The 25,894-nt window shown below is 47.8% G+C and overlaps 4 protein-coding genes across 4 annotated transcripts in view; 1 reads left to right on the forward strand and 3 right to left on the reverse strand.

The window, feature by feature from the left end:
• Positions 1 to 9,723, reverse strand: part of LOC311324597 (glycerol-3-phosphate acyltransferase 4-like) — a 17,715-nt gene extending 7,992 nt beyond the window's left edge. The window contains exons 1-6 of the mRNA XM_084457086.1: positions 9,638 to 9,723; positions 7,941 to 8,508; positions 3,960 to 4,029; positions 3,480 to 3,786; positions 1,596 to 1,670; positions 1,348 to 1,437 (exon numbers count right to left, since the gene is read on the reverse strand). Coding sequence (XP_084313212.1) covers positions 1,348 to 1,437; positions 1,596 to 1,670; positions 3,480 to 3,786; positions 3,960 to 4,029; positions 7,941 to 8,102 — 704 coding nt within the window. The 5' untranslated portion in view covers positions 8,103 to 8,508; positions 9,638 to 9,723. The remainder of the gene's footprint in view (positions 1 to 1,347; positions 1,438 to 1,595; positions 1,671 to 3,479; positions 3,787 to 3,959; positions 4,030 to 7,940; positions 8,509 to 9,637) is intronic.
• Positions 9,724 to 10,469: 746 nt separating this feature from the next.
• On the reverse strand, positions 10,470 to 22,166 carry polr3d (polymerase (RNA) III (DNA directed) polypeptide D). The gene is made up of 9 exons (XM_084457665.1): positions 22,070 to 22,166; positions 14,254 to 14,425; positions 13,805 to 13,848; positions 13,200 to 13,363; positions 12,950 to 13,074; positions 12,337 to 12,502; positions 11,750 to 12,000; positions 11,189 to 11,341; positions 10,470 to 11,064 (listed from the first exon to the last, which is right to left on the reverse strand). The coding sequence occupies exons 2-9, from the start codon at positions 14,407 to 14,409 to the stop codon at positions 10,945 to 10,947; spliced, it is 1,179 nt and encodes a 392-aa protein (XP_084313791.1). The 5' UTR covers positions 14,410 to 14,425; positions 22,070 to 22,166; the 3' UTR covers positions 10,470 to 10,944.
• phyhip (phytanoyl-CoA 2-hydroxylase interacting protein) lies at positions 19,406 to 22,679 on the forward strand (the record flags this gene model as incomplete). Its single annotated transcript, XM_084457666.1, has 4 exons — positions 19,406 to 19,570; positions 20,675 to 20,849; positions 21,071 to 21,188; positions 22,133 to 22,679. The coding sequence occupies 4 exons, from the start codon at positions 19,406 to 19,408 to the stop codon at positions 22,677 to 22,679; spliced, it is 1,005 nt and encodes a 334-aa protein (XP_084313792.1).
• A 1,556-nt stretch (positions 22,680 to 24,235) lies between these two features.
• On the reverse strand, positions 24,236 to 24,967 carry ppp1r3c2b (protein phosphatase 1 regulatory subunit 3C2, duplicate b; the record flags this gene model as incomplete). Its single annotated transcript, XM_084457397.1, has 1 exon — positions 24,236 to 24,967. The coding sequence occupies one exon, from the start codon at positions 24,965 to 24,967 to the stop codon at positions 24,236 to 24,238; it is 732 nt and encodes a 243-aa protein (XP_084313523.1).
• Positions 24,968 to 25,894: the final 927 nt, after the last annotated feature.

Raw genomic sequence — 25,894 nt, forward strand, 5'->3', positions numbered from 1 at the left:
CATTTTGTCAACAGCGTCATCAGGAGTCCGTCTTTTCCCACAATGCCAACAAAGTGGTGCAGGTTTGGGAGTAGATACGATAAAGACTGGGAGAAGGAAAAACAACTCAAAGGGTGGATATCTGTGGTGGTCGGAGCCCCCACATGGTTACAGACAACCACTTTTACCTTCATTTTAACCAAACTTGTCGGTGTCTTAGTCGTGTTTATGGCACTATATGTAAATTAGCAAAATAAAGGTTTGTATATAGAGTATGGGCCCTGGTTTTGTGTCCCATTTTCAAATGTATTCTTTCAAACACATACAGGCATTTTCCCCATAGACACTTTGACAAGAGTTTGTAGACACACTATCTTTGCACCTCCGACCCATCGACTTTTAATGGGTGTGACGTCATATGGAAATTAACTATTCAGTATTATTATATATTTATTTGGGGCTTGTTTTGGGCTTGTTTTTAAAGCTGCGGTTGCTTATTTGTCTTGCGAAAGTTGCCAACACTGGTGTGTGTTCATCTGAAACCACCTCTTCCTCAGAAGCTCCTACTCTTGCCTATTCAAATAAGTAGTTCCCTCCTTTACACATTTCCAAACACAAGATGCCACTATCCATCATGCTACATGTGCTAAGGACTCGCTCATGGATTTGCATGTTTCCGTGCTCTACAACTACAGTGACAGGTGGATTAGTTTAGAACATGGGCAGCCATTCCAGTTGGGTGCCTGTGAGGGAACCTCAGCCTGTTTGGAATGTGGTGGCCTCGTCTGACCAGCCCAGCTTGTGTGTGTGTGTGTGTGTGTGTGTGTGTGTGTGTGTGTGTGTGTGTGTGCAAGTGGTTCTGACCACAGCTTTTGTTTCCTACCCAAGCTCTGTTCAGTGCGCTAGAGATGAATGTAGACAGTGGCCCTCGGCTGCCTCCCATGACACTTACTAACTCAGCTTTAAGCTGGCTGCATTCCAATAGGCCACAGACACGCATCTACTCCACACAATGCTCTTTTTAAAAGGACAGGTTCGGGATTTAGCACTATAAACCATGGGGAGATTTTTTTTTTGACAGAACATCAACGGATACCAGTGACCACTCGGTGACAGTTTGAAAATCACAATTGACGAGTGGATGTCGTGAGATTGGCTTAAAATCGAAGGTACCTGTTGTCGTCATTGCACGTGACCTACCGTTTTCCAGGAAGTAAGAAATTATATACTTTGATATAAGATTACAACAAAAGTAGAATTTTGTAATTTTCTTTGGCATACATCGTTGAATAGGTGAACACTATGACTAATTATGTGAACCAAAATGGGACAGAATGCTTTTTTCATTTCAGTGCGACTACGTCTTACCTGTCGTGGTAGGTGATGATGGCAGTGAGGGCTCGGACGCAGATCCTGTAGCACATCAGGTGAACCTTCTGACTGAGAACGTTCTTCATCCTGCAGGAGGAGAACAGAGAAGAACCGAGCCTCAGGTTCCACAGCAGTGTTACCTCACGTGTGGTTGACCTTCTGAATAAGGAACCTGCACTACTTTTTCAGTAAAATGAAGATGTAACCATGAGCGTTTCTCTCAACGTTTCTCTCAGAAGACTCACCTCCCGTTTGGAAGCAGCCCGATTATGGAGGTGAGCACGACCAGGAGGCCCACTCCCGTGAAGGCCAGGGTGACCCTGTAGGGGAGCACACACAGCGGTCACACACACAGCGGTCACACACACAGCGGTCACACACACAGCTCAGGTCACCACTTAACACCAGACTGTTTACGTTCCATCTAAAACACCCGGCGATCAAAGAGAAACGACGCCTGAACTCCACAAACTAAACATAGACCACAAACGGTTCTCCGTCAGTCTGGTCAGTAGACTCTCCCTTCTCTGCGAGGCCGGGTGTGAAGACTCTCAGGTGTGTAGGAGGACGGCACATGAGGTCACGGTTAAGACGTCTGGTAGGCAGACGGGCCTAATCCAGGGTGAAGCGATCCCAACGCAGCCGGAGTGTGAGCAGATTACCGGAGTGTGTAAGGTCCACTACTCCAGCAGGGAGAAGTATGTCTCAGTCTCAGGTTAGAAGGACCAGTGAACCACTAGTAGGGATGGGACACTACGGATCTAGCGGGTGACAGATCGTCCCTATTCCCGGTCACTGGGGACTTTTGGGGACCACTCGAGGTGATAATCAGCTTATCCAGAAGCACATAATCACCACTCACTTCCACTGCTTGCATTACAGGAAGCTTAACTGACCACTGCTGGGAACTGAGAGCCAGATTCGCCCGTACATCCAGGTTATTAGGAAGTGAGACAGAAGGAGAGTAGTAGCCAATGGGGACAGCGAGAGGTTGGACACTGGTTTGGTCTGTCTGGCTCTACAATGGCGGCCTGGTTTGCTCATGTGTGGCTGGGCTCAGGCCAGACGGAGTTAGTCTTGGGTCAGTGACTCACCCATGAGAGAGGACACCCTCCAGACTCACTGAAGAGTAAAGCCTTGTTCCTCTTAACGAACGTACGCCACCGGCTGCCTACCGATTTCAATAAAAACGCAGGTTTTCCTTCATTTGCAAGAGACTGTGGGCTGTTTTTCATTAGGGTCAATTATTCCTTTATCGGATTAATCCAGTCGATGATCTGTGGGGCTCCATGTGGCTCTGAGGGCCATGCTGAGGCTGGAGGGGTCAGGCTAGCTAGCGTACCTGAGGGGAGGGGGGCAGGCTAGCTAGCATACCTGAGGGGCAGCAGGAGGCCGTAGCGGATGAGGGGGGGGTCAGGCTAGCTAGCGTACCTGAGGGGCAGCAGGAGGCCGTAGCCGATGAGGAGGGGGTCAGGGTAGCTAGCGTACCTGAGGGGCAGCAGGAGGCCGTAGCGGATGGGGGGGGGTCAGGCTAGCTAGCGTACCTGAGGGGCAGCAGGAGGCCGTAGCGGATGAGGTCAGGCTAGCTAGCGTACCTGAGGGGCAGCAGGAGGCCGTAGCGGATGGGGGGGGGGGTCAGGCTAGCTAGCGTACCTGAGGGGCAGCAGGAGGCCGTAGCGGATGAGGAGGGGGTCAGGGTAGCTAGCGTACCTGAGGGGCAGCAGGAGGCCGTAGCGGATGGGGGGGCAGGTGAGGGGGGGGGTTAGGCTAGCTAGCGTACCTGAGGGGCAGCAGGAGGCCGTAGCGGATGGGGGGGCGGGTGAGGGGGGGGGGGGGGGGTCAGGCTAGCTAGCGTACCTGAGGGGCAGCAGGAGGCCGTAGCGGATGGGGGGGCGGGTGAGGGGGGGGGGGGGGGGGTCAGGCTAGCTAGCGTACCTGAGGGGCAGCAGGAGGCCGTAGCGGATGGGGGGGGGGGTCAGGGTAGCTAGCGTACCTGAGGGGCAGCAGGAGGCCGTAGCGGATGGGGGGGAGGATGGTGTGGGGGGGGGTCAAGCTAGCTAGCATACCTAAGGGGCAGCAGGAGGCCGTAGCGGATGGGGGGGCGGATAGGGTCAGGGTAGCTAGCGTACCTGAGGGGCAGCAGGAGGCCGTAGCGGATGACGACTCCCAGCCCCCAGAGGACGGTCAGCCTCAGGCTGATGTGCTGGAAGTTGTTGTTGCTGCGCGTCAGGAGGTTCCAGGTCTCCAGCTCCTCGGCGGAGAAGCGCTTGGTCACCTCGTCGTCCATGATGCTCTCCACCCCCCGCCGGCAGAAGTAGAAGATGTCGGACATCTCGAACTCGGAGGCGGAGTCCAGGTCCCGGTTGCTGCCGCTGCGGCGGATCTCTTTGATCTCCTCCTCCAGCGAGGGAGGCTCCTTGTCCTTAGCGATGATGGCTTCAGAGGATCAGGAGGACGTTATTTTATTATTATACACACACAACACATAGGGGGCCCGCCTACACCCACACACGCACACACACACTTACACACACTTACAGACACACACACCCACGCATGCATGCACCACACACACTTACACACATACCCACACAGGCACACACACTTACCATTAGAGTAGGGCTTGTGTGAGAGATGATTGTTCTCTTTCGCTCCCCTTTCTATCCTAAGTGTGGCCCACTAGAAGGAAAAAGAATGTGTTGAACATAGTAGTAGTACATTGGCTTTTCCTACGTTAAAAATGCAATTATTCTAAGTCGCTTTGGATAAAAAAGTGTCTGCTAAATGACTAATGTAATGTTGAACATTAGTTGATCATTAGTTAATCTACATGATTTTACTAGGCTATCAAATTGTTTCTAAGATCTGTTTCACATATGATAGATTAATATGCCCATATTATTAAACACACGCTATGTCAAGTAAGCATTTAATTGTATATTAAGCCATACCCTGATAGCCTAAACGACATATCATCCTACTTGAACTTGAACAGAGTAAAACTGGGGATCGTAAACCTATTGTATTTATATTTAGCTACTCCTAAATGCAATTATTGTATGTCGCTTTGGACAAAAGCTACACCGACTGCAATATAATGTAAACAAAGCAACTACTGACTGGAAATGCCCTTAAAAGACCGATAATATCTCTCCAGCCATTCCAGCGGGCGATTCAGAGGACAGTGCCTCAGGGGGGCCTGACTCAAGTAAATATGGATCTGCAATCTCCTGCCAGCCTTCAAAGAGGGCACACACTGTATTTGCTTGTTGAGCCACATGAGCATTGTAATCTAAGATCTCGGCACCGAAGTGCATAATATCCCGGCGCCGCCTCAGACGAGAATAAACAGGTTAGGAAGCAGGGAAAAGGACAGAGGGTTCTTCTTGCCTTAGCAACAACAGGCAGGAAGTGGGAGGAAAGCGGGGGGGCTCGAAGCCTTTCACTCCGAACACAGGCGCTGGGTTAAGAACTAGTTCACGCCACAAAGCACCCTTCACTCCGAACACAGGCACTGGGGCTAAGAGCTGGTTCCTCTCACATCTTCACACGGTACTTATGAACGCGGCCTTGAATGCAATCGACGAAGATTCGGAGAAAGCTGCCTGTGAAGATGCTCCGGTCTGTTACAAAGGCTTCTGGGAGACGTAGGCTGTAGTGTTCACTTTCTTTAAGGCACGTTGGGCGATAGGCTTCGGCCTGGCGGGCAGGACAGCGTCCTCTGACTAACACCTGTGGTGCTCAGGCCCCGTGCAAGGCCTCACTAGCAGGCCCCGAGCAAGACCACACTAGCAGGCCCAGAGCAAGGCCTCACTAGCAGGCCCCGAGCAAGACCACACTAGCAGGCCCAGAGCAAGGCCTCACTAGCAGGCCCAGAGCAAGACCACACTAGCAGGCCCAGAGCAAGGCCTCACTAGCAGGCCCAGAGCAAGGCCTCACTAGCAGGCCCAGAGCAAGACCACACTAGCAGGCCCAGAGCAAGACCACACTAGCAGGCCCAGAGCAAGACCACACTAGGAGGCCCAGAGCAAGGCCTCACTAGCAGGCCCAGAGCAAGGCCACACTAGCAGGCCCAGAGCAAGGCCACACTAGCAGGCCCAGAGCAAGACCACACTAGCAGGCCCAGAGCAAGGCCACACTAGCAGGCCCAGAGCAAGACCACACTAGCAGGCTGAGAGCAAGACCACACTAGCAGGCCCAGAGCAAGGCCACACTAGCAGGCCCCAAGCAACGGTGGAGTGCACATCCCCGCTCATCCAGCCTTGCACAACGGTTTAGATCATTGAAGATTGGTAGAGTGCACATTTCACGCCTGGCCATATGGCCTTGCCACAACATGTTTTCCCACCTGTGAATCATGCTGTTAAAATGCAGCTGGGGCTCACGGCTTAACGACTGTTTTGGTTGGTTAGAGGGGGAGGAGCCTGTTCCCTGTAGTCAGTGAACTAGAAAACGGTAAATAAACCTCGCTCCAGGTCCAGATCGGCACACAAGTGCCGGAGAGGGTGTGGTAGTAGGAGCTCTTACATAAGTCGAAAAACAGATGTGTGAGTTGAGCTCTCAACATATGATCTGAAGTTGGGAAGGGTACTTTTTGTTCATGATAATGTTCCCCGGGATTAAGCCTAGTTTGTTGTGAAGGTCTGGTTAGTCCATCTATGTAAGCTGATCCTCTCTAACTGAGGTCTGATATAAGCATGGACGCCATCTGAGAAAGTTCCCGTTCAGATCCCAGATGGTAGATTGTAGGCTACGCCATCTCCTGAATAAAGCTCACAGACAAGCAATCCTCCAGGTGAAGGGGATTATTCCCACTCAAATTACCCACAGGCAAAAATATAACACCTAGGCCTGTGTGCGCCGCTGAAAACCCCAGGACCTTCTTATTGTGCTACATTGGTTAAGCCTAGCAGCTCATATTTCACCTTGTAACTTCCCTCTAAATTGTGAGCTAGCAAGTAAAGTAAGTAGCCTGGAGAACCAATGGTTCTGGAACCTAGTGGCCCATAGGGCAGGAGCCTATCTTCTGGTTCTTTAGCATGAGGCAGCTTGATGTACAAGTCCACCCCCTGGACATGACGCTAGTATGTCACAGCGATACCCTCAATCCAACCCTTGATGCTGAGTGCCAAGCAGGGAGGCATCGGGAGCCATTTTTATAGTCTTCGGTATGACTCGGCCGGAAATTGTGAGCCAAGGCACCTCTCATATCTCCAACCATGTCTCACTCTGATCTGTTTATTTTAGGCACCAGATCTCCAACCTCTAAGGGACTGGCTGGAAACGGCAGGCTTAGAGTCCACACTTAAAAACAGCAGAGGAAGAGAGTAAAGACCCTCTTAGGTTTCAACTTTCAACCAGGGTTCCTTTTAATAGGCCTCACTAGTGAGAAAGTGAACACTCATTGACTATGGATACTAGCAGCGGAGGCCAGAAATAGAAATTGACGAAGCAGGGCTAGTCAGAACAGAAACCCAACTGTCAAGCTTACAGACCAAAAGGCCCCAAGTCAGCGCTGTCAAGTTCCTCCCGTTACATAACGGGGCCCCTTGACTGTGATGCAATCAGCACTAACGCTACTGAAGTGTGAACGGTAAGCAGAAGAACAGTTAAAGCGGCAGGAAGTACACCAAGCCGACAAAAGCTCCTGACAAAAGTTGGCCCGAGTCCGAAGAGCGTACGCCACCCCAAGGAGTACACCGAGCCGACTGTTGTCGATTGCACTGTTCCAGGTATGCGCCAGAATAAACAACGCTCCAGCCCGGGGGAGGGAGGGGAGGGCCTCAATGAGCGCAAGTCCTCAATTAGATCAGAAAACGGTGTGCTGGACAATAGGTAAACAAAACTTTACCTCCAGGCATATAGTGACCTACTAACTAAGCCTCCGAATAGAACAGAGAAGAAGTTTATTTGCCATGTGTAACACGTACAGGTACATTGGAGTTCTTGTCATCGCTTGTCCTTACAGTATCTTATCAGCACTAATCAGTTCTTCAACCCACGCCTGGGTACGAGGTAAAGACATTTGAAGGTTCCCACACCGGCAATATCCGTGGGCTGGCAATCTATCAGTATCGTCCTTGTCTACGTATCCCATCCGATCAGTAGATGATGATACTGATAGGCTACAGATGCCTTTGTGCGTCAGAGCTATGTCAACATAATACAAAAAACCCTGACATATCTGGGAATGTTGAACGTGTCCCGGCTGCTCGGATCCAGCCGGGTGTTGATTGCAGGGGTAGGATATGAGCTGCACCTCCAGAGTAAATAGAGGCTTGTCCACATCCTATCCTCACACAATAGAGCTTTGATATGGGACGCAGGCTGGAGGCTGAGAGGTGGCGACAACCTTAGGCTGGCTCGTCCTCGCCTGACCCAGGGCTAGGCTTTTGGGTAAATCCACGGTTAAACAATACGCCGTCTGACACACGACTACAGAGTTGGGCAAGGCCACGATAACTCGCTCGTTCCCGAAAGTCTAACTTCCACATTAAACGACGACCGCGTGCAGCCTACGTGGCGTGACTCACCATCATCCTTCGTTTTATTCTTAACCACGTTTATTATTCCGGCGATCCCCTGCTTACCTCAAAGATCTTCAGTAATGTTTTCATGTAGAGTCGTCGAATGCCGAAGGACAGCCCGAATATGGCAGGCACGATGATGAAGACGAGCAGCAGGGTGAACCACACGGTGAACGAGATGCCCAGGAGGATGCACAGCAGGTTATCGAACGGGGAGAAGAACATCTTGCTTGGTTGGAAGGGGGCTATACTATACAAAGGAACAGAAAGGCTGACTAAAATCAGGAGGGGGTAATCGTGGTTCCCTTCTTAGCCCTGTGTGGCCTCAGTCTCCGTAGCCAGAACCAGGCCTTCATTAAGGCGCCTGGGGGAGCATACTACTCCTCACATAGGCCATCTCTGTGGAAGCCGGCATCATTAGGATTCCTCCAGGCTTTGTCAATACATTTCAAATGTAGCCTGTCCGGTTTACGCCCGTGGCAGTTCCTTTTTTTGCTTCAAATAATTGAAGACGAGGTTTCTTTTATAAAAACAAAGAAATAGATCAAAAAGCAACGCAACTCCAACATCCTCCAGGTGTTCAGGATTTGTGTTTCAGGCTCCAAGTGTGTCTGCAGATGAACATGAACCCCTGAAAGAAAAAGGATAAACAAGCACAGGGTTACTTAAACCGTTTCCTACCTTTCAGATCAGATCCTCGGGAACGAGGAAATAGTATGGTTCACTGCTAGACTAGAAACAAGTATGGCCTTCATTTAAAGGCAAGGCAAGGCAAGTTTATTTATATAGCACATTTCAGCCACAGGGCAATTCAAGGTGCTTTACATGAGACATTAAAAGCATTAAAACAAAAAGCCAAGACATTAAAGACATTTAAAACAAAAGGCAGGAAAAATTAAAAGCATTAAAACAAAAAGCAGCAGTTGCATAATAGCCAAGCTGCACTTATTCATCACACAAAAGAAACGTGTACTTGACTCAACAATGAAATGTATTATTCAGACGAACATATCAAGTCAACTATTGGTTTTGCGGCTAGCTAGCTAACGTTATTCACCAGTTTACACAGGTCAGACTTGCTAACGCGTTAGCTAGCGTCTTTAATATCGGATATTATTATCGAAATAATAATAAAAATGCAATAATGCGCATTACTACAGTGTTTACGGTTTTGGGCCGTCAAACCCAACCCTGACCGATCCGAGTCACGACACCCGCACCTAAACTACCCCCCCACTATAGTCTCACGCTATGTTGGTATAAATGTACATGGTGGTCGTCGTGGGAACACATTTAAAACAGAAAAGATGATCTACCCACGCTACGCAGATGGCGTAGCTAACGCTAGCTGCTTAATGGTGCGTTCGTTTATAACTGGGAGGTGGTAAATTGCGACTTGCTAGGAATGATTAAATAAAACACCGCATGAACTCGCACTTCCTCGTCGCAAATTCGGATATGTTTCTCAGCCCCCAGTTGCCGGCTGGTGTCAATATCATATCATATCATCATCGTATCATTCGCTATAGCTCGAATGCACACAGGTCGGAGGTGGGTATTTTCCCACTTGCGACTTGCCACCTCCGACCACAAACGAACGCACCATAACTAACAGCTGCGTTGGATACGGGTCTAACGTGACGTTAGCGTGACTGTCTAGCTAGCTCGCTTTAAATCAGCTGACACTGAATACGACTAGCTGTTAGCTCACTTAGCTACTACTAGTTATTATTAGGTATTAGTGTAAGTTACTCACTTACTCGTCTTTGTGTCAGACGGCTCCTCTCACGGGTATTGTAGTCTGAACCTCAGCCCGGTGATCACCGGACGGACCGTGAGCGTGGCTGCGACGTGAGTGATGATGCTGCGACGTGAATGATGATGCTGCGACGTGAGTGATGATGCTGCACATCAGATGTTCCCCTCCTCGTGCACCCGGTTCCCCTCCTCGTGCATGTGCACCCTCCCGTGTGGACTCACTGTACTCTCTCTGAAGGGACATCTAGTGGTTAGGAGAGGTGATACCGAAGACCGTGTCCGAAATGCATACTACCTGCTGCTTGCTATATAGTAGGCACTATATAGTAGGCATACTACATACTATATAGTACCTACTATATAGTAGGCGAAATACAGTATGCACAGTTTTGATGTAGCATGCTGCATCTCGCCTACTATATAGCAAGTAGTATGCATTTCGGACACGGCCCATGTGGGAACCATTAATACATCCATGGAATATGTCACGTCATGTTATCAGTTGCAAATACATGGCAATATAAATTGAATTAAATCTTCGGCCTGCAATATATCCAATTAATCAATATCCTTTATTTAACCAGGTGAAAAACTCATTGTGAGCAATATATCCGAACGCTTCATTATTATGATTACAAATAGTAACTCTTACTTTCTTGATATTTGAATGCTTGCTGCTCAGGCTTGGCAAGCTACTGCTATACACCGGTATATTTTGGATTTCTTGCATATTTTCTACATTTGTGTTTAGTATTGATTGTGCTTCTTTCTACCTACTAATCTACTACCAATTATAAAGGCATATTTAGACAACACAATATAATGTGTCTTCACTTTATTGACATTACATACAAGTTAAGTGTTTGTCATTGTCACACAGGTACATCGATGTACGCTGGTAAACTCTGGTGGTACTTTTCTCCTCACTCCACCCAAAAGAGAACCCAGATTGTTCACACAGGAGAAGGAACCTTGGCAAATCAATGTTTTCAAGATATCAGGCTATCAATGTTTTTCAACCAAACACCAGTCAAGTAAAGCACCTTTCATCACATAATTTATGCAAAAAGAAAAATAAATATTCAATATACACACTGTATTTTCCACTTAACCAATGTGAGGAAATCCATATTTCAGCCATCTTTGAGAAGCTATCCATGGTCAAAACCTCTAAATGACACCTCTGAAACGCCATATGAGACTGGTGTCATGCCCATCTGTGACCCCATCCAGCATACACAGACATTAGGGTCTGTCACCGTGGTGAGTCCCTTACTAAAGAACACCACGACCTATGACCTATGACCTATCATACCCTGCTCTCAAGGAGGGCTTCAAAGTCCGGTGAGCAGACCATTTTATGTTTGATGTGACCCAGCACAGACATGTCACCATTCCGACCCTCTCCGGTTCCAACTGACACCAGCTCCTGTGAAAAGAGGGGCGGAAAAGCTCGTCAGTCAAATTAGGCAAAACATTCAACACAAAACAAGCAAATGAATATGAATTTGGGGGTGAGCAGAATAGGATTGAATGCCATTTGGTATCTTGACCTGGAGAAAGGAGCATGACGTCCCCAGCGACACGTCAAGGGTGACATGTCCCAGTATGAGCTGCACTCGTCCGGACTTCCGCACCAACATCTTCCCCACGAGGCCTTCCTTCAAGTCCCTCAGATTACAGCTGTTGTCCTCTGCTTGCTCTTCCTTTTACACAAACACAAGACAGTGACACATATTACTATGTGTATTCATCTACGGATAAAATATAGATAAGTGGAAATAAAGTGACGCGATGGAAAAGGAAAAAAAAGACAGACGAACAACAGAAATATAAACGGGATACTCCAACGAATTATTGAACTGAACCATTCTTATTTATCGTCTAAAAATCTGAAGTGGTAGACGGCCCTTCAGTGTGGCCCGGGAACACGTTCACACCTGTGCTTAGACCTGTCCACTTGTGATCAGATCACCCGAGACGCACGTTCATCCCACGCGTGAAAGAGGCCATACTTTTCCCACACTTGTGCGCTCAAACCTCGCTGTCACAAACCTCGCTGTCACAAACCTCGCCGTCACAATCGCTCGTCTAACAGCGACTTGAAGACCTACCTGAGTTTCTGTCTTCAGCAGCATGGACTGTCCGTCCTCCGACTGTACTTCGGTCTTCTGTGGCCTGGCTTCCTTGGTGGGAGGCTGCCCGGGTAACGAATCAGGGAGCTGCATGAAGAACAGCTCCTCCCCTTTGCTCAGACTAAAGCTCTGGAGAAGGTCAGGTAGGACCTCAGGCTCTGGCAGCGGAGGCGGTTTATAGTTAGACTCCGCCTTTTTCCCCTCCGTCACGTCATCTGGTTCCTGTTTCACTGAGAGACGGAAGTGTTTAAGAAAACGACTTGGCTGAGAGACAAAATTGACAAAAGAACTGAGACGTTTACAGCTACTTGAGATAACTAGGCACTTTGGCGCCCCCTCTGGTCGTGATAAAATCGGCACTGCGTTTTAAGAACCACACTTCCCACAATCCCCCACTCACTCGCTGTAATGATGATTAATGATGAAAATAATAAATTTAGAGTCTCATGCGGTCCCATGTCACGAAAAAGATTTTTGGGGTCTTGCTATGACCAATTCATAAACTAATAGCAAGTAGAGGTCAATATTGAACAATTAAAAAGTTCTCATTGAGCTTTCATTGGTACCTTTGACTGCAGCTGTGCCCTCCATGGCCTCACCGTCATCCTCAACCGCCTCAGTTTTTTCAGCAGCGTCAACAAACTCCTCCTTAAACCCCCATCCGGACACAGCCAGGGGCAGCTGGACCGGGCAGCTCCGCTCCTCGCTCCGCAGGTAGGGGTCGTCCAAAAACTGACAGAGGAGAGCAGGGATTTACACACATGTAGTACATGGTCACAGACTGTGTGACAGAAACATTTCATTTAATTTCAAACCTTTATTTATACTCGTAAAGCACTGAGGTTTCTCTCACTTACAGTGTTGACGAGTTCACACAGATACACAAATAACAGAACAAATACTATATACAATTATTATTATTATTATTATTAAAAACAGTTACAGGTCGAAGTACAAATACCAAGAGCCATGGATTTAAACTCTGTGTCTGAAGGAAGTACCTCCAGCTTTAGAGTCTGTTGTAGAGTATTCCAGCTATAAGGAGCATCATGGACAAAAGCAGCTCTACAGAGTTCAGAATGCACACGAGGAACCCTGAAAACAAGCCGATCGTTTGATCGGGTCTGGTAGGTACCAACAACATGCCAATAAGCGGGGGGGTTGGACAGACAGGCTCACGTTATCTCGATCCAGCGAGCGCAAGATTTCTTTGGTCTCTTCTTCCGTCTCTCTTTTTTCCTTTTTGATGTTGATGATGGGCGAGGGACCTACGCTAGGAGCATCTCTCTCTCCTTCATAGCCACCTGAGCAGAGCACAGGAAGAGACGACTCAAACGATCACATGACTGAAAAACAAGACTGTGGTAACTCCAAACAGGTGTCGGTTAGTGTGAGTTTAATTGCTGACTGAGTGACCAGTGACCCTTACCCCTCTTCTTCATCATCATATCCGCCGGCCCCTGCTCAAAAATAGAGTGGGACTGGATGACCTCTGGACGACCCCGGCCCCTGCCACGCCCGTCCCTCTGACCACGCCCCCCGCGGTCGGCATCCCTCCTCTCCCTCCTCTGACCCCCCTCGGCCCCCCTCGGCCTGAGGAGGACACCAAATCAAATCAAACTTTATTCGTATAGCGCATTCCATACAGAGGCAACACAATGCGCTTTCCAGAGAGCAATGGGAGGGTGGGCATAGGTCACATCCCTACATATTCCAAAAAAAAACAGTTTCAAATGTCATAGGAAACTCAGCCACTTGTAGACGACTGTACAACGGGAACTCAAAAAAACACAGGATGAAATTCACACAGGTCTACCTCATGCTATGAACGGACACACGTCACGTATGTATATCACACCCAGGTGGTGAAGTAAGAGAGGTTTGTGGTGAAGTAAGGGGTTTATGGGTAATCTTTACTGGTGTGCAACTGTATTGATGCACAGCTTAAAAAACAAAAACAAGTAAAGTCAAGTTGACCTGGAAGACTGAGGTGGAAAAAGTGTCATAATTCTGCAGATAAACAATAGAACTTACTCTTCTTTTGTTTTCCTGCCTATAATGTTGGGGGTGAAGGTTTTCTGAAAGACATAATATGACACGCTACATTAAATATGAGGGACATAGGAAACGCACAGTTTACCCACTGAGCAAAGACACGTCTAAAATACGTATTTTAGACGTCGTTTTTGTCTTTTTCGGACGTCCAAAGACATCCAATTAGGAGCCAGAATGAATGTTTTTTTTAACGTTCAGATATTGAACCCGTTCTGCACGTCCACAGACGTCTTAGAGGGGTCCAAGCCAGACGTTTGAATATTGAGGGGTCCAGCAGACGTACAAACGGGGTTCTGGACCGACGGACGTTATTAAGACATGATCTGAACGTCCCCCTGACGTTGCGTGTTTGCTGGGTAACAGCATTGGACATGGGTCATCATCATCATCATGTCTCAGTCCGTGCCTCCATCTCCCTCCTCACCTACCTTCTTCACCCCTCCCAAGGTGAGGTCCCTGGAGCGCATGGAGGGCAGCCGGCCGGGGGAGTGGGAGGCAGGCAGCCGGCGTCCCATCAGCATTCCCCGGCCACTCCCTCCAGGTGCTGGGGTCCGTGGGGGGTCGCTGGAGCCCGGTTCTGCCATCCTCGCCAAGTAGGGACTGCATCGAAAGAATCCCCCCAACTAGTAAATAAAACATGCACACACATTCCTAGAAACTCGGAATAAAATAAAATATTATAAAATAAATTTTTAATATTATTATATAAATAAAATAAATATAATAAAAATAAAATAAACTAAAGAAACTTTAAATAGAAAATTACTATCACTAGCTATCGTGTCAGTGACAGAGCTAATGTAGCTAGCCGACTTGTTTACTGACATAACACTACATAACACATGGTAACAGTTAACACAAGCCTTTTTGAACCATTTTTTGACTTTGCCCCATTTCTTATACTGTTCACCAAATACACAGCAGTGCTCTTAAACGTAACGTTAAGGTACTTCACACTCAAATATCGTGTTAGCTAACGTTACCTAAGGAGTAGGTTGAGAACACATGGTCATCTATGCACCGGCTAGCCCAAGTCTGCCTGCTCTGACAACATGTTTACTCGGACAACACGTTTTTTTTAACGATGATTGACTTTACCTCAATGTTTCTTAAGCTGTTCACCAAATACACAGCAGTGATCCGAAAAGCACTTCACTAATATCGTGGAGAATCCAGGGTCCAGTCAATACTTGCTGTGCAGCGCCATGACAGTTGAGTTAAACGTAAGTGAGAATCTTCTTGAGGATCAAACTTGCGCGGCACTTGCGCTGCGCACTACACCGTGTATTACGGTTATCCAAAAATAATTTCATCAGATTTATTTTCGTGTGACGTTCAGCTTTGTCAGACAGAGCAGGCCTAATTTCAATAGATGCTTGTAAAATGATATCACTTTTGTAATCAAACTGTATTAGCACTGTAAGACAATATAAGGACCTGTGTAATGTACATTCCCCGCAGTATGGGATGATGATTGGAGCATAATAATCTCTCAAAATGGCCTTGGACTGTTCAATGCACGGGGTTGCTTCCCCCAGCTCTGTTTTGTCCTTGTGGCTGTCATGGCATGTCTAATGATGGATGATTGCATTTTAATTACACTTTGATAGAATCAGTGAGCTCCAGCAGACCTGCATTGGCTAATAGGAGCTTGGAGCTCTGGTGCTGGGTGATAACTCACAATAACTCACACTCACAATACTAGGGAGAATGTATCCGGGATTCACTTCTTTTTTTTACTGCAAATATCATGAATCATCTTACACAAGGCTTGATGTCTCTTTAAAATCAAATATAAATTTCAAAAGTCTATTTATTTGCTGAATGAACAGTAGCCTACAGTGGGAGTTTTCCCTTGCCCCAGGAGTGGGGGGCCTGTGGAGAAAGACCATATGGTAGAACATTTGGTATCTCTTTGAGCTCATTACACACACACACACACACACACACACACACACACACACACACATGCACGCACACACACACACACACACACACAGACATGCACGCACACACACACGCACACACACACTCTAGTCTCTTCCGTTTTTACTGTTGGCTTGATCATCACATAACATTTTCCTCAGATAATGAGTGTCACAGTCTTTAGTCAGCTAATGCTGTCCCTTTGAGTGGCATACATTACATTAACACATTTACATTAGTCATTTAGCAGACGCTTTTATCCAAAGCGACTAACAGTAATTACATATTGGTCAGTGATGTGTAATTGTGTGACTGTTTGTCAGCATGTTGATACTGATGTGTGTGAATGGTTTTATTACGACGGTTTGTGCACATTAATTTCACATCTTTTGTTGGTGTTTTCAGCAGTTCCAGTTGTTATAGGTCAGGCAGTGCAGCTGTAGACTACACAGCAGTCAAGAAAACACAAAAACCCAGTCTGAGCATGAGACTGGAGGAGAGAGGGCAAAAAAGAGAGATAGAGTGTGTATGTGAGAGAGAGAGAGTGTATATGTGTGAGAGAGAGAGAGAGAGAGAGAGAGAGGGGGAGAGTATGAGAGAGTGTGTGTATGTGAGAGAGAGAGAGAGAGAGAGAGAGAGGGAGAGAATGTGTATGAGAGAGAGAGAGAGGGAGAGAGAGTGTATGTGTGAGAGAGTGTGTGTGTGAGAGAGAGGGGGAGTGTGTATGAGAGATAGTGTGTATGTGAGAGAGAGAAAGAGAGGGAGAGAGTGTGTATGAGAGAGAGAGAGGGAGAGTGTGTATGTGAGAGAGAGAGGGAGAGAGTGTGTATGTGAGAGAGAGGGAGAGTGTGTATGTGAGAGAGAGAGAGAGAGAGGGAGCGTGTGTATGAGAGAGAGAGAGAGAGAGAGAGAGAGGGAGAGTGTGTATGAGAGAGAGAGAGAGAGGTGGGTGGGAGAGAGAAAGAGGGAGGTGGGAGGGAGGGGGAGCGAGGGAGCATGAAAGAGAGAAGAGAAGGGAGGGAAGCAGTGTGTTCACCTCCTGATCAGTTCCTGAAGGGTCTGCCGTCGACTGCAGGAGAGAGGGGGAGAGAAGTGAAAGGGAACGGTCACGGTCAACGCCGGCGTTAAAGCGCTCATCTTCCCCTGGCCGAGGACCAGCTGTACCGTACCACACTTCAGAGATACCCCAACACCAAAGAGAGGTATGGGATTCGTCTTCTTTTAGATCCCGCTGAAGTCATATCTCCTTGTGGGTTCAGCAGGCACATTTTCATCTTATTGATATTATATTATATAGAGAGTCTCATCCCTATTGAACTGTTGTTTTTATGCTGAACATTTTTGGGGGGTTTCGTGTTACAAATCATAATCGTATTATATGTCCCTCTGTGGTGTCCGAGTTATGGTAAATAAATCCTTTGGAATTCTAGGATGGTGTGTGATCATCATCTTGTGAATGGAAATTTGACCCATGTGCAGGCTGAGATACTGTAGCTATGAGATAGATTCATGGAACAGAATATGGAAGGAATGCAATATGAGCCTGTTATATATTTTAAGGGTAAATAATCAGTGTATGACATTGTTATAGAAAGACTATACACTATTCTTAATCAAATGGGCGATATTATTATTCCTACCTTCATTTCACCAAAAGATCTCACGCAGAGAGACGAGCATCCTTTACTGGCCTGTATCCCTCAGCCACGCTCCACTGACCGTCATGTATGTTACTGTACTCTCCTCCTCACGGCACACGTCCTTATGACTTCTCTCTGCACCTGATTCCCCCACATGCTTGTGGACGCATGTCTATGATGCATGTCTATGATGCATGGGGCTGCTGTCCCTGTCCCCTCTCTTGTGTTTGCAGTGTCATTCCCCACGGCAGTGTCATTCCCCACGGCAGTGTCATTCCCCACGGCAGTGTCATTCCTCACGGCACTGGCACGCAGAGATAAGCACCGTGGTGCCTGAGTGTATCGTTCATATATGACAGGACAGATGTGTGCGATGCCCTTTTCAAAAGCTGCTACATTACACATGCACATAACAAGCGAACTGTGAGTGAAACAACGTTAGAGGACATCAAAGACAAAACGCAAGCGCACAAATTACCATATTTCAATGAGATCTTCTGCCCCATAGTTGTTTTAGAGAACACTCCTTATTTGGGGGCGACTAATTGTACAGACTACACTCCCAGATCCTCACCCTAATGCATGATTAAGAGCATGGGAATCTTCCATTTGAACAGTTGAAATGTTTCCAGTCTGAAAATGGAGCATGCATGCAGAGAAGAGCGGGCTTTGATGACTGTCCTGAGAGATGCTCTCGCCCCAGTTACTGTGAGAGGAGATGGATGAGAGAGATGGGAGGAACAGCAGGGGAGCACATCAGCTCCATGAAAACACACGCATGTGGTGCCACAGCAAACCGCCCCCGATCTTGGTGCGAACGAGCCGGCTGGTCCGTTTAGGAGGCGTTTATGAGCTGCAGCGGCGTGTCCATCACGAGGTGGACCGGGAGACCTCTGCAAGGCCGCGCGCTGCACCAGGCATGCTCACCCGCGCGTGACGCATCCTCAGACTAACCGCAAACCAGCTGCCCCGTCTTTGTCTGCATGCGCGCAGGGTTATTTGCTTGCAGCGCATTCCTATAGGCACCTCACTGCTGGAGCATATGTTGGGTCGGTGTTCAGCGCGTAATGAAGGAGATGTGCCATGTGTCTCGCTGTGGCTGTTGGCATTCTGGGATTGGAGGAGAAGAGGGCATGGAAACAAAAGGAAGAATCCAAGAGAGGAAAAAAAAACAAGGTTACAATGTTTGAGGGAAACATTTTGATAGGAGCTGCAGATATGAACAATAACCAGGTAGCTTTCTCAGCCTCAGGACAGAAGACACCGAGATGGGACCATCAATTCAGGAGGGGGAAAGTGACAGCTAATCAAACACAATGTGCTGCCGCTGACCCAGTCAGCCCGGTGTTCAAGGCTGTGTGCACCAGCCCAGATCTCCCACTCCAATGGACAGTAATTACAAAGGGCCATATATCATTTGGTGGTGTCGACTCTCAGCTTCCCATTTCCCCTATAGGACATAACTGGCTGTTGATGTCCCATGAGCTGTTTTATTATTGCTGGCTCAGCCGTTGCACCTTTGTAAAACGACGTAGCCTAATCCGACCAATAGAGATCCCTGAATTCAATGTCGCTGAGGAGCTCATGTGACGCCTTCCCTCAGAAGTGTAGATGAAAAACAGGAGCTCACAGTGAAATTGTTGTGAGCATACTGTAAGAGGGCCTTTAATGGTTGCCAGGAGACTGTAGGCGGATTATGATGAGGACCTGCGGAGGCCGGTCGGTTGGCAGCGAGCGTAACGGTTCGGCTATTATGAGACGGTAAATGTCAGTGGAGGGCAGGAGAGGGGGAGGAGGGAGGTAGAGAAGAGCACAAAATAAAGAACAGGAGAGAAGATGTGGCCTGCAAACATCCCCGGCCAGAAGGTTAATTGAATTTGGTCTGAGGCGGCTGGACCATCAATAGCTCTTTCATTGGCACAGTATTTGTCTCAAATCTCCCCATGGATGAACATATCTAACTGCACTAACTACAATTCACCCTTTTCTTTCCCCCTGACAGCAGTTGGCAGATATGGAGTCCCTCTCCACGCCGTGTAACATCCAAATCTGTGAAGTGACCTGTGACTCCTTCCGGATCATGTGGGATATGACCCCTGAAGACACAGCTAGAGCCACGCACTTCTTCATTGACCTGAGCCGCAAGGAGAATAGTGATCCCAACCGCTTCAAACACAGGGTCTGAGACTGTCTCTCCTTCAATCACTCGCTTCGGTCCTCTCCCCAAACCCCCCTGTCCCTCCCTTGTCCTCCTCCCCGTCACTCTCTCATGTTTTTTTGTCCAGCGATAGAAATTGTGCAGCAAAACATTAGGTTTGACCTTGAGTGTTTGACCTTGTGTGACCTAGCATGGTCTAGCGTCAGACAGCCTAGCGTCGTCTTGTTGTAGCTCCGTAGATAAACAGATAGAAGCTGCGGTGTCTTTCCGTCACTTCCAATAGACAGGGAGGAGAAAATGCACCGCAAACACCTTCAGGCCAGTGACTCACTGGCAAATCAGTTTCCTCTTCAACGACCAGAAACGGGCAAACAAGCCGTCTGCCCCGATCTGCCCCCCCCACGTCAACAAAACGAAACTGTGTTCCATCCATCTCACCGCGTCCCCGTGGCCTGACTAGGGGCCACATTTCCCGGCCTGAATTATTTCCCCAGTCCGCCCCCTGCACGCCCATGTCTGACTGATCTCGGCCCTTTTATACACATGACATGGAGAGTTTTGACAGACTAATGACTAAAATAAAAGATGCCACGCTCAGTCATCCCATATTCACCCCTGACACAGATGGTGTGAAGAAATGCAGTTTGTCCTTCTACATCTATCCATGTAATAGGCGAGTATCCACGGTGTTTCAGATTTCTATATATTCTATTCTATTTCTATATTTCTTCCATTCAGCGGTGTTGAATGCAAATCACGCCTCAGTCTCTGTTAACCTGATAAGCACCTGATACGAGTTCCTCTGATTGCGTGACATTTATTTCCATCACCGAAAACCAAAGCGCGCGCGAACGATCACGAGCACGGTTGCCATGGTTACGTGGCCCTCTGAGCTTGTCGTAATTAGCTCTGCTTCTCAGAGACCTCGGCCAAAACAAAGACACTCTTCTAACGTGACACACGGCAGCCTAGCCGACTCTATAAAATGACTCCGTGAGGAACGTTTACACGCGCTGATTTACATTTTAATGACGGGTTGAGTAGAGGTTAGTTGAAACATTGCTATTCCCAATTCGAGCTTTTACGCATGTCAAATGGTTAATAGCTTGCGTCTGACCCACATAGGGTGTGCCCACCAAGCTGGTGGCTAAGGCGGTGCCCCTACCCATGGCAGTGAGGGGCCACTGGTTCCTGAGCCCACGGACAGAGTACAGTGTCGCTGTCCAGACCGCAGTGAGACAGGCAGATGGGGACTACCAGGTGTCCGAATGGAGCCAAGTGGTGGAGTTCTGCACAGGAGGTACTGAAGGATGTCCTCTCACTGGTGTCCCATTGTCTCAATAAGATGTTATGCCGTTGTAATAACAAGTACTGACCACATCATTGGTGTCCCATTGTCTCAATAAGATGTAGTAACAAGTTGTAATAACAAGTACTGACCACATCACTGGTGTCCCATTGTCTCAATAACATGTAATGCCGTAGTAATAACAAGTACCGACCACATTATCGCCCTCACAGATTACGCCATGGACCATCTCCAGCAGCTGCTGGACAAGGCCAAGGGTTCTTCAGGACGACTGCTCAAGTTCTCCGTGTTCTATCGGAACCAGCACCCTGACTACTTCCACCATGTCAGGTCAGTGGGGAATATAGTGTACTTCACAAGTTCCCGCTAGTACACTGGAGGAACAAGTGACCTGAATGTTCTGTAACTGACGCAACGCACTCACATATCGTGCCACACACACACATATGCGCGTGCACACACTTGCACGTGACCTGATTGTATGTATGTGTGGCACGCACCGCACTCACATATCACTCCACACACACATACACGCACTCACTTACACATTACACTCTGCATACTCAGTGGATATACAGGTACACAACAGATACAAAAACTCCTTCATTCCATTATCAGTTAGTCTCCTAAACTCGGACCATAAGCAGTGTTGATTGTATTATGTATGAATGTATGAATGCACTTTAAACTTTATGTTTGCACATGTTTGCATGTCTATGCACTAATGTTTTGTTTTGTCCTTGTTATGGTACCTTTGAACTGTATGTAACAGCCTGTCCAAGACAAATTTCCCTCTGGACACATTGCACTACGTTTGTTCATTGTTCTTCTCTCAACCCTTTTAACCCTGAAAGTACAGTGACAACATTTTGAATATTAATTGGATTTTCCCTATAATACTACAAAGCACAGTTTCTCAGCTTTCAGCAAGTGTTGGAGTGAGGAATTTTTTAGATTTGTTAGATATTTTTAATATTATTAAATATTTGTTAGATATTTTGAAAATGTTGCCAGTGACGTGGTCGTATCGAAAGGGTTAACTTATCCATTTTTTTTCTTTTGCACGAGCATTTTGTACTGGCCCCTTTGCACTGTCCTGTCTTTGCACTGTCCTGTCTTTGCACTGTCCTGTCTCGTCCCTGCACCTTGTCCAATCCTGTCTCAATGTTATGCACCACGTCCGAAAGCAAATTCCTAGTATGGTGACAAACCTCAACGCCAATCAACAGTTTTTGAAGTGTTCATCCTCCTCCTTCCCTCTTCTTCTCTGACAGAACGGAGTGCGGGGGAAAGATGCACCCGGCGCTGAAAGACAACAGCGGCAGCCACGGCTCTCCCATCAACGGCAAGCTCCACGGAGTCTTCCTCAGCTGCAACACGGACTTCCACACCGGCCTCCCTCCTAACGACTCTCCCTACGGGCCCCTGCGCTTCCAGATCCCCGCGGGACGCCTGCTGCACCACAACACCCGCCTCTACTTCGCAGACTTCTACTGCATGTACACGGCCTACCACTACGTGGTGCTGGTGCTGGCCCCTGCTGGCTCGGAGGGGGATAGCTTCTGTCTCGACCGTCTGCCCCTCCTGGACCTGTCGGCCAACCCGTTCCTCACCTACGCCCCCTCTCAGAGGCCGGGGGAGGAGGCGGTCTTCTGCCACGCCAGCGACGTCATCATGGAGGTGCTGTACACGGAGCCCCTGGATCTGGAGCAGGGTACGGTGGCACAGATCAGCGGCCACCACCAGCTCATGAGCCTGACCACCGCCAACGCCAAAAAGGACCCCAGCTGCAAGGTGTGCAACATCAGCGTGGGCCGCTGAGGGGGACGGGGATGATTCAGGGATGAGGCCCGGACAGGATGATGTGCGTGTGGCCGTTCTCTGCAGAGGATGTGAGTTCAGCAGAGAAACTGAACCCGTCCTATGTAGAGCACAGTTATACATATCTGGGACAGCCCCCCCTCATGGGGTCTGCATGTCTCTTCCCTCCACCCCTCCCTCTCTCCTCAACCACTTACTGTGGGATCACCAACATCAATGTGTCTGCTGGTCGTAACTAAAGCCTAGTACCGATGACAGAGTTGGAATGGCGGCCATCAGAGCAACTAATGTGTTGGAGGAAGCCAATGTTTTTTGTGTCATTATTAATTTGTATTTATTTATTTCACTTTAGTTTTGAAAAGTGCTATACAAATAAAAGTTTATTATTATTACTATTATTGTTGTTATTATTATTAGTGTTGTTGTTGTACACGTGTCAAGTGTAAGTCAAGTAAACTGTTTCTATAGTTACGCCTCCCGTGGGTTTTAGGTGAGAGCTTCTAATACAATGTTCCCGTCTGAAAATCTATCAGACCATCTGGAGACTGTCATTCTGTTTCCACTTACACTGCAACCACCAGATTTCACTATCTCCGATAAATGTTGCTTTTGGTGTGAAGGAAAGATATTTCCCTTACTTGAGCAACCTCCTGCCTGTAGTAGAGTTTAGTGACAGGATTCCAGTGAAATTATTCAGAGTGCATTAGTCAACAATGTGGTCACACCGTTTCCGTGCGACTATTCTGAACAGGAACTCACTAACAGAATTATTTCCCCTCACATTTCACCTCTGCCATTTAGTCAGTGAGAGTCTCGTACTATTGCGATGGTGAAGATCATTAAAAAAAAAGAGCACGCCCCAGTGTGAATGCCATCCAGCTCCTAAAACCAGGCACTCTTTGCAATCAGAAGCAGTTAATTAATCTGACATGACGAGCCTCACCCTCGTCTGAGGGCCCCGCTGCTGTCCCTGTGTGAACTGAGGCGTTAGGACTCTCCTGCACCGGTCCCTAGGATCTTAATGTAGTTGATAAACTTTTTTCATTCATTCATTCATAACCTTTATTTCGGCTCAGAAAATACATTGAGGGTGACCAAGCACTCATTTGCGATGTCACCGAGTAAAAAATAAATAAAATACAATAGATCACAACAAACAATACAACAATAAATACGGTAGCATAACCACAACCATAATACAGCAATAAGTGCAACAGTCAATGAAAACAGCTACACACAGAGCCAGAGTTGCGGGGCAGTTGGGACCTGAAGTGCCCTAGTGAGGGCAGAGCACTGAACTTAAGTGACCTCTGCAAGTCGTTCCATGTAGAGAGACTGACAGAGAAGACCTTGAACTCGGTAAGGATGGCATGAGGTCATGCATGGAGAATATTTTCTAGTTAACCTGTTTTTTAATGTCAAAAAATATTTTCTCATTGATAGGTTAATTAGTATCAGCTTCATAATAAATTAAAACACTATGGTATACTTTACATGTTTACATAACATAAATATGAAATTTGAAGCTGATAAGAGATTCTGGCAATTCAGTTCAGTCACTTTATTTCCCACAACCCTCCCTGTTTTGAGGGTTGGGTGGACAGGAGCTGTTGCTGACAAAGCCTATAGTTTTGTCCGTTGTTGTTGTCCCAGAATGCCGTGCTGTAGCCACCAGGCAGATAACTGATACAGAATTCCATCTTCTCCTTCTCCTTGAGAAGTTTGGGGAGGGCAATGTCAAACGCAAAGACGTCCCTCTCAGGTCCGGTATAACGTTGCTGCAGGAAAACGCAGGGCACGTCAAGAAAGCTAAGCCAGGAGTCAAAGGTGACGCGTACGCGCACGGCCTTCTGGTAGCTGACGTTCTTCACCAGCACGGTACCCTGGAGGGCTTGTGCGTTCACACTGAAGTTCTCCAGGAGAACCATGCCCACTCCCAGCCTGGCGTGGAAGGTTCGGAACTCTGCAGGTGGTTGTGGGAAGCCCAGCCGAGGTCGAGGCCCCGGTCCGGACGTGCTGACGGGGAAGCCTGAGCCCCAAACCGTCGTGTTTCTCAGCTCTGGGCGCGGAGGCAGACAGACCACGTGAGGACTCTTCTCCGTCTCAGAGAAGATGCGCACGGCGGTTAAGGACAGCCCTTTAGCGTCGGCAAAGACGACACGCTTCCTCTTAGATGCCTCCCCACGTAGTCCGCCATGGCCACCCAGTGACACGACCCGGGCCGGCCTCACAGCCACGACCGCTGACCCCACAACCCGGCCCACGGATCCTCCGCCAAGCAGTGGCATCACCCTAGAGAATGACAGACAAGTCTGTAAACTAACAACCATCTTTCACAGCATGTTCCAACACATTCACAGGAGTATAAGCTTATCCATGGCAGTACACTCTATACTTACATACTGCACAGTCCTGTCGTTTGGGGATATCTTCTGCTGTAGTTTCAGAAGGCCTGTAGATTTTAGTTTAGAAGACACTTTTATTCTACCTCTAAAAAAGCGCATAGATAAGACAGTTACAGGATGTCATAGCCACGGGTGTCTGTCATCATATCTCTCTTCAAAACCAAAACCAAACAACCCACAAGTTATACAGTATCCTCCTCTCTCAGGACAACCCATAAACCCCGCCTCCCTACTCTCTCGACCAATCAACTAAACCTGTCCATAATCATCATTATTTGACAACATTGGTGTGACAATGGCTAGACACTTTCTTCCTCAATATGGACTTTATTCAGGTAACCCATAGTGCATAGATTACAATTCCTCTACTCTAACTCTACTGTACACAATTTATAAATCTTTATTTAGCCTGAAGTTATACATTAAAGCAGACAAAATAGATTAATTTACAGAACACGTGACATGTTGAAGGATCATGCATACTGTGTATCAGTTCAGTTCAGTGCAACTATACACAAACAATGACCTCATACCCCGGTCGTCACGCGTCAGCATGTATTGATCTTCTCGGTTGTTTGTGTTGAAGCGTGTGCAGGTTTCAGTAATTCAAACCTGCGCTGGCATTGTGAAAACTATTTAAATGATCCTGGCTCTATTTCAGGCCGTGCTGATCGACTGATGGTCCCACTGAGACCTGCGCCGCGATCCAAGCCTTCTGCTCGCAGCCATCTCTCCTGGGGTCTCTAGGGGCCCACAGACCTCCTTCTCTGGATCAGCCGGTGACCTCAGGAACCCCGTGTTGCTTAACAG

The sequence above is a fragment of the Borostomias antarcticus genome (assembly GCF_949987555.1).
Source record: "Borostomias antarcticus genome assembly, chromosome: 23".
NCBI classification, from domain to species: Eukaryota; Metazoa; Chordata; class Actinopteri; order Stomiiformes; family Stomiidae; genus Borostomias; species Borostomias antarcticus.